This window comes from Xenopus laevis, chromosome 6L (assembly GCF_017654675.1).
Source record: "Xenopus laevis strain J_2021 chromosome 6L, Xenopus_laevis_v10.1, whole genome shotgun sequence".
NCBI lineage: Eukaryota > Metazoa > Chordata > Amphibia > Anura > Pipidae > Xenopus > Xenopus laevis.
The window spans coordinates 76,365,612-76,383,261 of NC_054381.1; the positions used below are offsets into that span (position 1 = coordinate 76,365,612).

At 37.8% G+C, this 17,650-nt stretch overlaps 1 protein-coding gene across 6 annotated transcripts in view; it reads left to right on the top strand.

The window, feature by feature from the left end:
* The window catches only part of trio.L (trio Rho guanine nucleotide exchange factor L homeolog), a 298,296-nt gene that overhangs the window by 186,874 nt on the left and 93,772 nt on the right, over positions 1-17,650 (top strand). For 4 of the 6 annotated variants that reach the window (XM_041566192.1, XM_041566193.1, XM_041566197.1 and 1 more), the window contains exons 32-35: positions 865-1,010; positions 1,766-1,865; positions 7,007-7,250; positions 8,936-8,962. In XM_041566192.1, the coding sequence (XP_041422126.1) occupies positions 865-1,010; positions 1,766-1,865; positions 7,007-7,250; positions 8,936-8,962 (517 nt within the window). The remainder of the gene's footprint in view (positions 1-864; positions 1,011-1,765; positions 1,866-7,006; positions 7,251-8,935; positions 8,963-17,650) is intronic. The other 2 variants (XM_041566194.1, XM_041566196.1) reach the window with 1 other exon arrangement.

Consider the following 17,650-nt stretch of genomic DNA (forward strand, 5'->3'; position numbering starts at 1 on the left):
TTGCTCTTTTTTCAATCAGGTCCGGATTTCTGTGACGGGCGCCCCTAGGTCCTAGTGAGCGCAGGCACACCTGAGCTGCGCGTCCCCAGTGCTCCCTATAGAGCGGCTGGACGGCATGTCACCCATAGGAATTTGCCGCCCTAGGCCCGGTCCTTTGTGGCTTCGCCACAAATCCAGGCCTGTTAACTATATGTAACTATGTTCATATAGGATGACAGAACAGGTTGGAATGTGATCATTGTGGCTAAGCAATTATTGATTTGTAACTAATTTTCTTTTTTAATCTGTTCTCTTGAGCCTTTACTCATGTTGTAAAATCACAAAGTTTTGTTTGCATTCACATTCTGTAGTGCTTGCTTGGAACCACCAGCTTCTGCTCACATATGTTAAAAGAAATTCGATGGCATTTTGCAGACAACTAGAAAATGTAGCTTGTATTTCATTCCAGATTGTTCTATGGCACTGTAATTTCTGTGCATTGGCCAATCAGAACTGCTGAGATTAGTTGAAAATACAATATACCTATATAACACAGATCCGTAAGAGTTGTACAGTGTAGTCAAAATTATTGATACACTGGATTTTTCTTTTTTATATTTTTTAAATTATTTGCCACCTTCTTCTGACTGTTTCCAGTCAAATGGGAGTCACTGACCAAATTCAAAAACAGATGCTCTATAAGGCTGGAAATTTATATTTTGCTACTAATTCTAATCTCTTATTGAGATGATGGCTAGGATAATTTGGACCCTAGCAAATTGCAAACTGGAATGCTGCTGAATAAAAAGCAAAATATCTAAAAAAAAAAAAAAGGAAAAAAAAAAACCTCAAATAATTAAAGAGCAACCATTGATCATATTTTAGGGCTCAAGTATTGAGAACAAACAAGACTGGATCAAGCATATAAGAGAAGTGATTCAAGACCGAACTATTCACTTGAGAGGAGCATTAAAAGAGCCAATTCATATACCTAAAACAGCCGCTGCCGCTAAACAGAAAGCTGCCAGAAGGTGAGAAGTTGTTTTGTGTATGTAAAATTATATTTTTCAGTCATGATAAATTTCTACTAATATTAGTCACCAAAGTTTTGTGTTTAGTTGTATTTACTGCTAGTAAAAATGTCTCAAGTGGATGTGTGTATTTGTCCCCCTTTATCACTGCTTATACTCTGTTTCGCAAAGGTTTAGCAGAATTATATTTTTCATATTATTTCATTCAACATTTGTCTGAAACGACTTGTGTGACATGGCCCTGTTGATTGATGCAGCAATTGGACAAAAAGTATACTGCATTAATCTGTTGTTTTTATGGTTGGTATATTGACTCAAGAACTTGAGTCTATTGTATAAATAATAATTATGTTTAGGTCAGACACACCTGTGCCAGATATTATGTACTTTACAACAGTGCATCAACAACACACCTGGGCCATAAGCCAACCTAGTAAAAAATCCAAGCTGACTTACTGCTGAAGCATTCTTGCTATGTTTTCAGTGAGAAATAGATACTTGCTGCTTAGGGGTGTTGCTCCCTTAGTGTGTGTTTCATGCCTGAAGGAATGTGATCTGGTGGGATGGAACATATGCAAAATATTCTTACAAAATATAGATTTCTTACCAAGAAGGTTTATTCAGGTAATTGTAATTTAGAATAGTATAAGGTTTATCCTATTTATTCTTAATCCTTTTAAAAAGCTAGGACCTGTTCACTTGCATTGCTATTTTTATGTTATCCCTAAAAATATATGTGCACATTTGATTTGCAGAGACGGAGAAGACCTGGACAGTCAAGGAGATGCCAGCAGTCAACCTGATACAATATCTATTGCTTCAAGAACCTCACAGAACACATTAGACAGTGATAAGGTAAAATAAGAAATTAATATTTTTATAGTTTTTTAACCCCTACAGTTTACTTATTTCTGCCATTATTTCTGCCATTATGCACTACCTTGCCTCAGGTGGTACCTAGCGGCCAGTTACCAAGGACTGTAAAAAGCCGCCTCTGGTAATGTTAGTGCAGAGAGAGCAATATCGCTCACTGCACTAGTGATGTGGACCCCCCTCGGCCCGCTCTGACGCTAGAAGTTTAAAGGGAGGGGGGGGCAGCATCCTGGCTGCTGCTTCAGGTGGCAGCCCCTGAGGTGCCCCTGAATGTATCCTCATAATCTGGTGCCACATTGAGCAGGCTTGATCACTGGCACTTGGAATGTATGCTAAATAGCTGGGGTTTTATTTCACTCTAAGAGGAGTATTGATATTTGCATTACATACATACATACAGATAATTTCTGCAGGGTGTTTTTGATTAGTACAGTAACGTTCTTTAGAGAATACTTTTCCATGTATTAAATGTATTCCCTTCTAAACAGACAGTAAGGGTGTATACACTTGCATTTGAGCACATTGTGAGAACACAAAGGCAACAGTACCTATACTTCTAATGGGGAGCTGAAGTCAGCAGATTTCTAGAAGCAGGCATAATTCTGCATCTGTGCCAAATACACATAAAATTTGCATGCTGTTTCAATATAGGTAAAATGTATAGAAATGTTTTAAAAGTAGTTGGGTACTGTGTGATAATGCTTGTTCTGATTTGCATAGTTTTGTATAGAATCTGTCTAGATAAGGGTCTTTCTGCTATTTGGTACACCATTGCTTAAGGCTACCAAAAAAATTAAATATAATAAAAGAACAATAGTATTGTTTTTGCCCCTCTTGAGTTACGCCACTGCCAATCTGGGTCATTAACCCACAGCAGAACCCTACCCCACTTTGGTGAAGCAAATAGAGTATGATTCCCCCACACTTACCTATTTAGTTATTAGTATATTGTTTTAAATGTGGCAAGCAGGGATTATTATTATTATTATTAGTAACCTTTACTTACTAATATATTCTGCATGTCGCATGCCAGTCTGCATACAGAGATTATTTAACACTTTGAGGCACATTTATCAAGGGTAGAATTTCGAATTGATGTGAGTTTTTTAAAACTCCCATAAACTCCCATGAACTCGAAATTTGACCAATCTAAATTTATTAATAAAATCACATTTTTCAAATTCTGATAAGTAGAATTGACCCGAAAACTCGAATCAAATTCAGATTGAATTTGAATCGAATTAAAAAAACTTGAATGTCAGGAAGGCTGCAAACAACTCTAAATTGATGCCTGGACCTCTACCATTGACTTAAACAGCAATTCGGTATGTTTTCGGTGGCGAATAGTCACATTTGAGTTCTTAAAGGGTCAGGTATTATAAATCTGGAAAATCAGATTCTATTTTTTTTTTTAAATACTAAAATCTAATGTGATTCAAATAACTCCCTTGTCGAATTTGACAGTTTTGAATTTCTAATACAAATTTTAATTTCGATCCTTGATAAATCTGCCCCAAATTACATTTCTGAGTAGCATGAACTCAACTGTTTTTCTTATTTGAAAAAACAGAATGTTTAGGTTGCGATGGGAGTTTCTGTTTTGTGTTTTGTTCATAGGTGTTTTGGGATTATGAGTTTCTTCAATATTTCATTCCCCTGAAACCATGCTGGGTTGTCTTCTGACCTCAGAGATATAAAGCATTACATTTTCTTACAGCTAGTCACTGCAGGATGCAGCTGTTCACAGACTGGTCAGGAGAGTTTGTTTGGCTCAGAGATCTAAATAACTTTCATGACATACACATCTGCCTGTTTTCTGGTTCCAAAAAAAGTTGGCTATGTTTTGTATTACTTTGTGACAAACATTCACATTAATTGCTAGATCTAGTCTGCCTTCAACAAAGATAGCATGTCTGATTTTAACAAAAGTCAAAAATCTGACAGTTTGCAATACACAATTTGTTGTGTATAATTTTGGTTTCAACTGACTTACTTCAGTGATGTAGAATGATTTTACCCATATGTCCAATTTTATTTCTGAAATATCTCTAATTTATGGAGAGTCATATGCTGTTCTCTGTATTGTGTACTGGTACATACAGTAGCAGTGTTTTTTGTGACAGACAAATGGGCGATAGTCCACAAACCCTCCACCCACTCAAAAGTGAGGGTACTTTGTAGTGCTCATAAACTCTTATCTAAAGGTTCTAGCTTCTGTTTTTAATTTCCACTTTCATGACCTGCCCCTTTTTATCTTTAAAACAATGATAGGGTTTAAAGCAATTCCAGCACAGCAAATATCTGAATGTGCTACTGTCCTGCTTTTCTCTTATTGATTTCAAGCATTTTGACAGCAAGATGCTTTTACCTCTTGTACGATTGCTTCTATATCATTTTGATATTACCACTATGCCAGCACTGCTGGCCCTTAATTTTTTTTGTCCACTGTTGTTACATATGAAAAAATAATGCAATGTTGATGTTTGGGAACTGTCAGGGGAATTCAATTCAGTTACCAAGTGAGGTAAAAGATACGTTTATTTGTCACAAGCTGTGTGGATTCTGAACTCACCGAGAGTCAGAACACTGAACATAAAAGTTTATATATGGTCATGGTCACAGCACACAAAAACAAGAAACTGCACTCAGAATGTTACATTGTAGTTTTGAACTTAAGGACATGGTTAAACTGACCATGTGCACTAACAATTTAAGGATGTACAATGATTCGGTTGAGACCTGCATACACAGACTTTTCTACATCAATGCCAACAGATTGTATCTGCACAGCCACATCTGGCTAAATGTACTACCCATTTACTACACATGTATTCATTTCAAAGAATACAAAAATTGTATCCTGTAAGCTCTTTTGAAGAAGGCCCTCTTTACAACTTCCTGTAATAGTCGGTGTCACCCGTCAACAAATGATGTTGCTGAACAACTGAGTAATTGCCAGTACAATTCTTCAACGCAAGTTTCTCACATTAAATATTATCTCTAAATGATCTCTTTAACTGGAGACTTAATGACACGTATTTCTCTCTCACACTGTAACCCACCTGCCCAATACTTCTCTGGGTGTCACAGCTTTCAAAACCAATCCATCCTACACATGCTCCAATTAAACACTCACGTTCTTGCTCTGTCAGGCACCCATCTCTGTACTAAATTACTGTCCTTGTCAGAGCCAACGACTGCCCTGTTAAATACTTTGCTAATATCTTTTGCACTTCTCGAGTAAGCTATGACAGGACTAGACTTAATAATAGCTGTTCCTTATTGCTAGGAAATGAAAACCCCATTGTAGGGCAGTTCATTCTCAGTCTTCTTACTTGCCTTCTCACTCATGGATTCCCTCTTTCATTTTATGCTAAAATGGAGATTCCACCTATCTATGGGAGACCTATAAGAGGCATCTCTGCCCCCCCCCAAAAGCATCCCTATTTGGATGAGAAAGGACCTCCTATCACCATAGCTTATTGGTTCAGCCTGTTGGCTGTTGTCCTCCCTAATTCGACTTCTATTGAATAAAACTACACCTACACTATTCTTCCCTTTACATATTGTAGGACCAGAACACTCCATACTGTAGTGTATTTTTCCAGGACAGAAGCTTTGTCTTTTGTCCTTTGTCTTTGTCTTTTTAGTTGATGGTAAATTCGTACGATCGTTCCGAGAAGATCGTGGTCTCACGATCAGGATCTGATCTTTTAAAAATCTCAACATCTATGGCCAGCTTAGGCTGAGGGCACACAAAGCACAGGCTCAGCTTGTCTCCTCCTGCTGTTTCTTGGAAAAGCAAAACTAAATTTTCATGCTGATATCCACTCCAGTGTCTCTGCATACAGCCTGATGCTGTGCCGATCGATCAGTGCAGGTGAAGGGAAACTGAGCCTTTTCCGTGTATGCCCTCAGTCTTAATGTTGTTTCTAATTGTTGAGCCTTTTCCGCGTATGCCCTCAGTCTTAATGTTGTTTCTAATTAAATACAAATATAATAATCACAGTATGTAATAATGCAGTCATTGCAATGTGTAATAATGTAATCCCTTTATTGCAACCATGGAACTTTTGCTGTTATGCTATTTACTGGGTCATGTGTTTTTGGGTTCCACACTATGTGGCAGTCTTGAGCATAACCATGTGCAGAACTGTGCAGTGTATTAATGACTGTGTTGGCACTGGTATTACATATCTAAGAAGAGTATTTATTCGGTGACCCAAACTGTTCTGGCTTTTATCCTGTGCATTAGGTGTAAATGCCATAGACACTACAGTCTTTTTATGAGAAAAGACATTGCAGGTAAACCCAACTTTGCCAGCATTTAAAAAAAATCGGTGACAATTTGATTCTTAAAAAAATTCTTTTTTTAAAAACTTATTAGTGGTATGTTGTCATTAGTATTACTTTACTGCACACTAATTAGTCCTGAAACAGCTGGGGCATAAACCTTGGATTCCAGCCATGAAAAGCACATATGGAGGTGTAAGCAGGAAGAACATTATGCTTACTTTGGGAAACATACTGCATCTTTAATAGATTTTGAGAGTGGTTCTCAAACTTTGTCCAATCCACAGCTGTTTCCAATTGTTTTCTCCTCTGTCTAAGGAAATGGATAAATAAGTGTTTGCCAGAAACCAGGGAGAGCTGTTACTTTATACGTTCTTCTTTTTCTTTGCTTAGTACGGGTCTGTACAAACAGAAATGTAATTAACCTTTAGAAATTTAGGGTTTATGTGGTAAAATTACTTTAGCAAGAAGGTAAACTTGGTATTTAGAGCTGTCGTGTGTGTAACAAAGTCAAATTTCTCTCCTAAGAGACAAAACTATGCATTGTGCAAGGTTTATAATCATTTCTCAAGGGAGGGCACTTTGAGTGATTTACAGTATCATGGTAGTAAAATAGCTCATCCCCAAATAATCTTATTTCAACCACATGACAAATGTGCATTAAACCACAGCATCTTAACATTACTTCACTGTACCTCTAATTTCCAAAAAAAAAAATTCTCAGAAATTGTTTTTTTTGACATTTCATAAATTGATAGGTTAAGAGATACTATAAAGTTTTATCTGTCTTTTTACTTATAAAACGTTGTTTTTCTTTACTTTTTTTGCAGCTTTCTGGTGGATGTGAGCTGACAGTAGTCATCCATGACTTTACTGCCTGTAATAGCAATGAGCTGACAATTAAACGAGGGCAAACTGTCGAGGTTCTAGAGAGGCATCATGATCGACCTGACTGGTGTTTAGTTCGGACTACTGACCGGTCACCTGCAGCAGAGGGTTTGGTGCCCAGTAGTTCACTGTGTATTGCGCATTCTAGGAGTAGCATGGAAATGGAAGGCATATTTAACCACAAAGGTAGGGCAATGATTTTACTTCTGACTAGAACTGGTATGGAAATTTGATGTGCCATTTTGTAGATATGATCGTTTAACGGCTACTCCCCTTTTACATCATGAGTTAAACAAATACGATTTATGCTGAACATGCTTCTTGCCTATTTCAGTTTACAAAAAATTTACAAATCCAAAAAGTATGTTCAGCCCAAACTCTATGCATTGAACTCATGCTGAAGAGGGGGTATATTGCCCTTTAATAGATGACCTAACGTAAACTGTTCCTGGGCAACTGTGGTGGGCAATTTGCATAGAGTATTACTTTTACAGGTTAGCTGATCCTTTGGGCTGTTATAGTAAGTCAGCATGAAAAAATACAGTCTTTCTAACCATATTCTTTTTAGGATCTTGTCTTTTTTTAAAGTGAAAACACTTAATTTATGTTTTGTTGTCCTTCCCAAAACTTGAAAACTGTATCAAACTGAATCAAATATGATGCTATGCATTCCAGATCAGAGTCTGTCTGGTTTAGTTGCCTATGGGGGAAAGTACATTGCTTTGCAACAAGTTTTTCCCCAAAGCATACACCTAAACCTAGAAACTTGCATACATGAGCAGATTTAAGCTGCCCGTTCGAGTCCTTTAGACCAATTTGACAGTTTATCTGCCAGTACATGGCGCCCTCTGACGGGCCTCCCAGACCAATATATAGGCAAAAATTGGTCAGAACTAGATTTGGCATGAAAATCGAACTTTAGCAGTTATCACCTAGTTTTAGTTCCTTTATAGGCTTATTAACCCCTCCCTAAAAGAGCTTGGTTTCCATAATATTCACCACCAGGTAAATTGTGATGCACAATGATAATACATGATAATCTTGGAACAGATGTGTAAAATGATGCATTCAAACTTTAATGCTGGAGTGCAGTTGTAGTAGCAAAGTTTCCTGGTTTCCAAAAAGCAACATAATGTGCTATATAAATGCTAGAGCATTTATGGACAATACCCAACCAAATGTTTTGTGTTCGGGTTTTACAAAATATAATAATATATTTTTAACATTATTAGCATTTTTTAACTATTCCTTAAATTTATTAAAGGAACATGTAAGGGGGCACAAAAGGGAAATTAACGTAGTGACACTTTTGCCTCTGCCTTCCTGTTATTGGCACACGTGCACACTACTACCATTTAACCCTTTCGACTACGTCTGGCTGCGGGTAACGTACATACAGGAGCAAGGCACAGTCCATAGTTCAATAATAGTTAAAAGACGTTAAAAGACGTATCTTAATTATTTTCATGACATGTCCCCCCCATTTCTTCTAATTGAGTTGCTATCTAAATGAACCCTATATTATACTAGACACACTGGCAGAGTGGATGTGGGACTGGGTATGTATAAATAATGAAACCTAGTGCAATTGCGCTCTCTGCACTAGAAGAGCCGAATATCTGGGGTGAAAAACAGAAATTCGTTACCAGGAGCGGCATGTGATCACAGAATATGTGAATGTTACAAAGCACTCTTTCACGCACTATAAATCTTCATGTTGGCTCAAATTTTCTTTAAGAATGTTCTCTGGAATATGGTAAGTGGAATCTGCATTACAAAGTAAGCCGAGACGTTTTTCTGAGTAGCATAAATTGCCTGTAAATAAGATGGACAGATTTTTATTAATATTGTTTTATTTCTTTAAACTTTAGAGGTTACCCTGTGCCTGTCTAGCAAAGGTTTGTAGAACTTTATTATTGGTTAGGTTTGCAGTCTAATTAGAAAGTTCTCTGGTGTTTTTATGAACCTTCTGACATTTTTTAATTAGTATACAGTATGTTGGCAGGAAAGGGCTAGTGCATGGAAACATCAATGTGTAAAATGAATGTGTCGTGTATAAAATCCATTAGCACTCCTATTCTGTCCCACTGGATGTAAGTTAGTAAAAGGTTAGCCTGTGCAAATATTTATTTGCTTAAAATGACACATACTGTAACTGTACTGATGTGTTTAACTAGGAAACCCCCTTTATAAACCTGTAGCCTCATATACAGTTCATTTATAATATTTAGCAGTTTGTTATGGTAGCTTGTAAACTCCTTGATTTTATATTGTGTTTACTTTTGCAAGTATATTTTTAGCCACTTACCATTACTACCTGGTGTCTGAAAACCATTAAGGGGGCAGTATACCCCTTTGTTCAGTATAAGTTTCGTGAATAGGAATTATCCTAAACCTTCTTCTTACCTATTATTTTAATTATGAAAAATCTATGTTTTCTGTATTTCTTGAGCTAAACAGGAAAACTGAAGCTTCTCCATGTTTGGGTCTTGTGAGTTAGATAACTACACCCTGTTTATGCCTAAAGAGTTATGACACCTCAGTTGCAAAAAATACAGTATATATAAATTGCTAATCTAGGAAGTGGGTAGCACCTCCTCTCAGTAAGAAAGTGACTTTAGACATGATTTTTTCTAACCACACTGGGAGATGATTAACATACAGTATGCCATATCCCTTTGGCTTATTTGCCACAGAAAACTTAGTACAGGTATGGAACCTGTTATCAAGAATGCTTGGGACCTGGGGTTGACCAGATAACAGATCTTTCTGTAATTTGGATCTTCATACCTTAAGGGGCAGATTTATCAAGGATCGAATTGAAAATTCGAAGTTAAAAAATTTGAATTTATAGCTATTTTTGTGTACTTCGACTAGGGAATAGTCCAAATTTGATTTGAATTTGGGAGTTTCAGTCATAAGAATAGTTTGAAGATACATTTGTTGTGGTTTTGTTGGCAGTAACTTGGAAACCTCCGTGGTTTAATTGTCATTCCTAAATAATGACTATTTCAGTAGTCACAATATTCCCAAAGACCATGGTGAACAAAAGAAGCATTAACCTTAAATAGGCTGAGAAGTACTGTCACTGCAAAGTCAGCTTTTCCTGTAAAATAATAAAATGTACCATGATCATCTTATACATTCAGCAAATTCTGGCAGGATAACATCAGCTGTGTTTATCAGAGTTTATCATATATTTTCAGTGTTTTTAAATATCCTCTGATTAGAAAATGTGTGTTTGTGTTACAGTAGTTTTCTGGCATCATATTAAAGGGAATCTGTAGTCATTTTAATTTTTTTATTTTTGTATTTTTATAAAAAACACATCCATAAACACTGTCTGGCAAATAAAATGTTAATCCACAAATCCATGCATAAGTTATTTTAGTTTGTATTTTGTCATGGGGGCTTCCATTTCTGCTCATTACACATTCATCCTGTGCTGCTCTAACAGCAGGCACAGTATTACCTGTGTGCTTGGAGGCAGCCACTCTGTAATGAAAAGCCAAGTCGCACTATGACATGAGAATCTAGCTGTACACTCCCCCTCCCCCTCCCCTCTCTGCCCATGCGTGTGAAATTTGGAGGAGAGCGGTCACATGGTTTGCAGGGATGCAATTACTTTCACTTTCCTACGTTCTGCCTGCTCTACAGCTGCACTAGCAGCCCCTCCTCCCACAGACACTATCAAAGCTCCTGCCATTCTGTAAGTTTGATCTCTTGAGGGGGGAGCTTTCTCTCCTTGCTGCCTTCCTAGTTTGTTTTACTGGTTACTAGATGAGGTAAAGGAGCTGTGAGTTCCCTCTGCTATCCACCTCACACAGACCTCCTTTCTCATGAGCTATTTTAACCCTTCCTAGACTTCCTCTTAAGTTTTCCTGGTTTTCAAGTATGTCCTCCTTATTTTATCCTTTTTGTCTATTCCCTGTCATCAGTCCTGGGAGTGTACTCCTGTGTTTGATTTTTGTGTAAACAAATATAAATAAACTATCTATATAAAATATTTTTCCAGTGCCCAAAATTAATTGTGTGTGTATATATATATTTATTTATTTTTGAAACTGAGGGTAGGGACACACTGGGCGATTTGGGGAGATTTAGTCGCCTGGCGACTAATCGCCGCGACTTTCCACGACCAATCTTCCCCGAATGCCTCCCCTCGCTCTGCGCCTGGCTAAAATGAAAAATCGCCTGCGCTAATCACACGCGGCGATTCGTTTTCCGAAGTCGCCCGAAGTTTCCTCGTGAGGCAACTTCGGGCGATTTTGGAAAACGATTCGCCGCGTGTGATTAGCGCAGGCGATTTTTCATTTTAGCCAGGCGCAGAGCGAGGGGAGGCATTTGGGGAGAAAAGTCGCGGCGATTAGTCGCCTGGCGACTAAATCTCCCCAAATCGCCCAGTGTGTCCCTACCCTTAAGTGGGGGCAGTGATCACAGGACTATATTATTATTTATATGTTTTTGGATGCAGGATTTCAGTCCTTCTGAAGTGGTGTCAGTGAGAGCTTATCTTGATACCTGCCTATTGTTCAATTGACAGGCTCAGCAGACAAGGCTCTTTTTACATTACAGCAGCTTGTAGGAGGGAGGGGTAATGACATCACTCCAACTTGCAGTGCAGCAGTAAAGTGTGACTGAAGTTTATCAGAGCACAAGTCTCATGACCTGAGGGCAGCTGGGAAATGTCAAAATGTCTAGCCCAATAGCAAATTTTAAAATTAGATATAAAAAAATCCATTTCTTGTTTTGAAAAATGGATTTCAATGCAGGATTCTGCTGTAGTAGCACTATTAACTGATAAATTTTGTAAAAAAACATTTTTTTCCACGACAGTATCCCTTTAACTATCGCATGATAAATTAAATTTAATTACAAGATACTGAACAATATTTTGTAGCAAAAAAATATCAACTTGTGGTGTGGGAGCAGTTGGTGAATTACTAAATAACTGCTGGTTGTCCGTATGTAAACACATGAAAAAACCTTATACTGGTAGTGTGGAGCTGGCATTTGGCCAACACTAGCAAATAATGTAGAGTTTCATGCTTCTCAGTGCTTTTAGCAATTACACAAAATATCCCAAAGTGTGTATGTAAGGACAAGCTGCTAAATGAAATCTTCCATTTGCAGGGCACAATAGAAACCTTTACTCTTATGGCTATTTACAAACAGGGTATTTTGAGGCTACTGTCATCTGGTGAAGAAACATCAACACTATTTCTACATAAATGGGTTGTGCTTTCATACATTTTAAAGGCTATGCCATGGCAGACAACTTAATCACTTGGAAGTCCGAACTGCTGCAGCTCTTAATAGATCACTTCAGCTCAGGTGTGTTTGACATTTGTAGATCCCCAGTATAGTTCAAGTAGAAGTTATGTATACTATTTTTTAGAAGTGAAAAAATTTATTATTTTAATAACTACCTGGCTTGGTCACAAACCAACAAGCATAATCTTAAACCTTCTTTATTAATATGCCAGTAGCTCTTTGTAGTGAAATGTATGTATATTTTTAAATTATATAGCACTTCTTGATGGAAAGCACTGTACAGCAGATTATTCCCATGATTGTAATGCATGGGATTAATTTACAAATAGGCCATTAATTTTACACCATCTTTTTTAAACTTAAAGTACTTTATACACCTCTATAAATATGCTTCTTTGTAAGGGTAGCATGGTTTCTTGAAGTAGGGCCCTTAGAGTCCCACAATAAGTTTTTGATAAAACCATAGTATATTGAAGGTTGTTGCATTTCATCAGAGGCAACTCTGTCAAAACACCATTACCTTAAACATACATTGCATAACCTCCTTGGCTTTATTCACATTATTTTACCATGATGCAATATATATGTTTCATATAACGCAACACTGTCCATTGAGAAAGAGGAAGGAGATCCCAAACAGTAATTATGGTGTACCATACTATATGAAGATCGCAAAAGTAATTTAGTCCAAGAACAGTGGTACACAGTTGCACACAGTGTTTTCTCCATTGGCATAGAAACATAAATTGAAAAAAGGCTAATCTGCTACCGACCACAGACCACCAACCTGCCCCGCACACGGGGCAGATTTCGACACTGAAACACTAAACTAAGCATGCCACTGATCATAAGCAGTATTGTACTTCTATCCATAGGCTTCTGAACCTGCCATTTACAGCTGTGACATATGGATCATTTATAAACAAATTTGCACCTGGGCAGTTACCCATGGCAACCAATCAGATGTTTGCCTTCATTGTTCTTGCAGCTGGCTTAAAAAATCGAATCACTGATTGGTTGCCATGACTTATTGTCCAGTGTTTATAAATGAGCCCCATTGTTTTTATATTGGTTTAAATGGTTTGAGAATGCTATATTAGTAGAAGTGTTACAAATCACCTGTGTTCTTTTATACAAATTTTTCTATGTCTGGAAGTCTGACCAATGTAAATTTTCTCATATGGGAGTTTTAGCATATAGACTACACCTGTGTCTCACATGCATGATCGGAACTCGGGGTAAACAGAATAGGTTGCTTAGGGAGCAACAGGGTGGGGTGGGGGGGCAGGAGGCACAACGTGGAGAAGAATCTGTAAGTTAGTAAATGGCATGGAGGCTGTAATTGAGAAAATTACTTACTTAAGAGTTATAATACAGTGGTGGCAGGGTTGCCAGTGAGTGCGGGGGGGGGGTTGTTCAAAAGTATTTTGATCTCTACCATATATAATACCATCACTGAGGTTGCATTCTCTCAATAGTCTAGATTAAATAGTCTTTTCAGCTAATACATTTTAGCTGTCATATAGAAATTTTTTTCCCATACTATGGTACATAATTTTAGTGAGCTTTTTGTTTATTTAAACAGTTTTACAAAAAACGATCTTTTAAGCGCAATAGTCCTCTGTCTATTTAATACCAAATGTTATTTGTGGATATGTGTTCACAGTAAGTTTACTATACCTGTAAATTGCAGTTTGATATTGCTGGTCTGATCTATGCCATAATTTCTGTTCGTAAATAAATGCCTGATGCAGAGAAATGAATCAAAGGAATAAGCTTCCTCCTAACTGGTCCTGCCTTTTTATAATCTGCATCATCAGGAACACGGCATATGGGAAACCAGGGAGGGCTTGCATGAGTTCCTGAGCATGCTAGCTTGAGCTTCATTTAGAAAGGTTACGGCACTGTGTTTTTCATTCACAGCAGCTGCCTATTCCCATATGTGCAATGTGAAGTCAGACTTCTCCAGCAACTGAAAGAGCATCTAGCGGTTCATGAGATTGACGAAAGCAGTCTTTCTCAAGTTGTTAGACTAATTTTCTGCAGTTTGTTTTCCCATTGTTGCTTGCAACAAACTCTGTGGACAGTATTAGAATATCTGTTGACACGTTTGAATAAAAGGTGCCTCTGAGATTCACAATGTCAAATGAGATTAGTACAACTCAAGATTTTGGAACTCTCCGCTGCATGAATTCCAACTACTTCACCAGTGAGAGTGAGAGCTGCAGGTACTGGATTCTGGATTTAGGTATGATCGAAGTAATATATTAAGTTTTGCATGTGTTAATGCGCATTATTATATTAGATTTTATAGTTTGTTATGAGTGTTATCAGGATACTAATAAATAATTTAACTTTGCATACCTGCTGCTAAAATGTGAATTCAGTGGAACCGCAAGTTATTTGTACCCAAATAATTTGTAATAGTTGTTGGGGCGAATATGCAACTACTAAATGATTCAGAAATGTCAGTCTGTTGTACTGAATTGTAATGTGTCTAAGTTCATTATTTTGTTGTTACTTTGAGTTGCTATTGTCATATAATTGCCTTCTCTTTTTATTTGGTTACACTGCTAGTCATCTTCTATTTCCATCTTTCATCTTCCATTTCCAATGCAAACCTCTGCCAGGTTGCTAGGGCCAGTTGGTTCCATACTGAAGAACTGCAAATTGGACATAGCATATTGAAAAAAATGTTTTCCCTCCCAGAAATTGTTCCCTCATAAAGTGAGATTTTTTTGTCACAGGTGTCCAGTCATAAAAATAAATGAGTTTATGGGGGTTGTTCACCTTCCAAACACTTTTTTCAATTCAGTTGTTTTTAGATTGTTTCCCAGAAATAAAGACTTTTTTTCAACTACTTCCCATTATTTATTTTTTACGTTTTTTCCAAAATCTAAGTTTAAAGTTGATTGTCCCTGTCTCTGATGTTTGTGTCTGGCAGCTCAGTAATTTGGGCACAGACTCTAAACGATTACAATTGCAATATTTACTTGATACATTTCTCAGCAGCATCTCTGGAGTATTAGCAACAATTGTATCAAGTCTAACAGCTGCCTGTAATGCAGAGATTTACACTTCAATATTAGAAAAACCGTCACACATAGAAAATAGTCATTGGAAAGAGTTGTTATTTCTGGTGATCTGTCTGAAATCAACTAGTTGTTTGAAGGTGAACAGCCCCTTTAAAGGGATTCTGTCATGATTTTTATGATGTAGTTTTTATTTCTAAATGGCACTGTTTACACTGCAAATTATTTACTCTACAATATAACATTTTATTCCTGAACCAGCAAGTGTGTTCTTTTTAGTTATAATATTGGTGTTTAGGCAACCATCTCAGGTCATTTTGCCTGGTCATGTGCTTTCATAATGAGCCAGCACTTTAGGATGGAACTGCTTTCTGGCAGGCTATTGTTTCTCCTACTCAATGTAACTGAATAAAACACAGTGGGACCTGGATTTTACCATTGAGTGCTGTTCTTAGATCTACCAGGGAGCTGTTAGCCTCACAAGGAAATCCGGCCCTGACTCTGTGGATAAAAAGGCCTGACATGGCACAGAACGTAGATTTTACTTTCTGCAGCATTTCCTACTGGAGTAGTGGAGGAGTGACTTTTAAATCTGCTCCTTCTCTTCCCACTCATCCCCCAGTTTTTAAGATATAATCAGTAGCAATTGCCGTTTTTTTTAAACCAATTTCTTACCTAATACAATATGCTAGCAGCAAAATGTACCAGAGGTGTCCTGTGAACAAACGGCTACAGAAGTAAAACAAAACCTTTACTTGGGAAATTTCCTGAAGATGTTTTCCATGCCACCCACATAGTAAAGAACTAACAAATCAAGGTATACATAATGAACTAGTGATGTCTAAAGGGACTTACACATTAGAAGCTCAAATTGGTGGCCAAGTGCCAATGAAAACCTATATTAACAGCTCTATTCAATTTAGCACTCACCAACAAGTTACATATTCTCTAGAAAATGTCTCTTGCCGTTTAGACAGTTTAAAGGAGATTTTCTACCAAACATAAATAAAATTGCGTTTGATCAAATATAGACATTTTACATTTATTAATGTAAAGCTATACATCAGAGTAACCAGAATGTTAGCTCTCATTCACATACATGATCAGATCGACATAAACAGCAGGCCACTGTTACTAGCATCACGTATGGCAATATGTTTAAACTAATTAATTTTGATATGTCCTGCTTCCCAGAATATTAAAAATGTTTTTCTGAGATTTCTAAATACACCACAGAGGTAAGAGGGGTGGATGGCTTTTTATGTTGGGGGAAAGTTGACCTCATGGAATATGGTAATAGAGTTTTCAATATTAAATTTCATCTAAATGATTGAGTATATTATGTTGAAAACTATGTGTGAGGGCTTACCCTGGTGGTCGAGTGGGGGGACGGCGGGGGCGCCCGCCACGTCTTCTTCCTCCTGCGCCAGATTGTTAGGGCGTGCACGGCGCGTCTCTGCTGTTTAAATCTGGTATAATGACGTCAGCGCGAAATTTGAGATATTTAAAGGCCCATTCTGCAGTTTCTCATTGCCGTTATAGGTTTGTTCCTGGTGCCTTTAGCTTTTGCTATTTTGATCCTGAGCTTGTTCCTGATTATCTGTTGGGACCCCTGCCTGTTCCTGAAGATTCTGACCTCTGTATCCTGAACCATTCAACTTCCTCTTCTGCTTTATCCCTCTGATTGATCTCCCGATTTTGACCCTTGCCTGTCTGACCTCGCTTTGAACGCTGCCTGCCCAGACACGGCTTATTTGTTTACGCTCACTTTCTGCCTGCCTCAACCTGCCAGTTCCAACTACAATTCTGTTTAACACCTTGTACAAAGACCTTCTGCCCAAAGACTTTGCTAACAGTCGTGCCCCTCTAGCCTTGCACCTCTCGTTTAAGTCCTGGTGGCATCCAAGTAGCTGAGGGCTCCTCCCATGCCAACGGCGGTCACACTACAGGTGAAGCACGAGCCGAGACCAGGCTGCTTGGCATTTGTTCTGGTGTTGGGTGCCGACCATGACACTATGTTTGAGGCCCTTTTGCTAGTAATAACAGGGCAATGTATCCCCCCCCCCGAAAACTACATCTGTAGTTTCTAGATTTTCCATTATTTTATTGTGTAATGGGGATAAATAGAAACCACAAGCTCTCCACTGAAAGCCTGGGACCAGAAAAAGGCTACATTCACAAGTTTCTCCTAGAAACATTATTTCATGCTTGCAGATTGCCACTCCCATTCTTACTGCCTATCTACACAATTTGGAAATGCAATCTGCTGTCCCTGTAGAA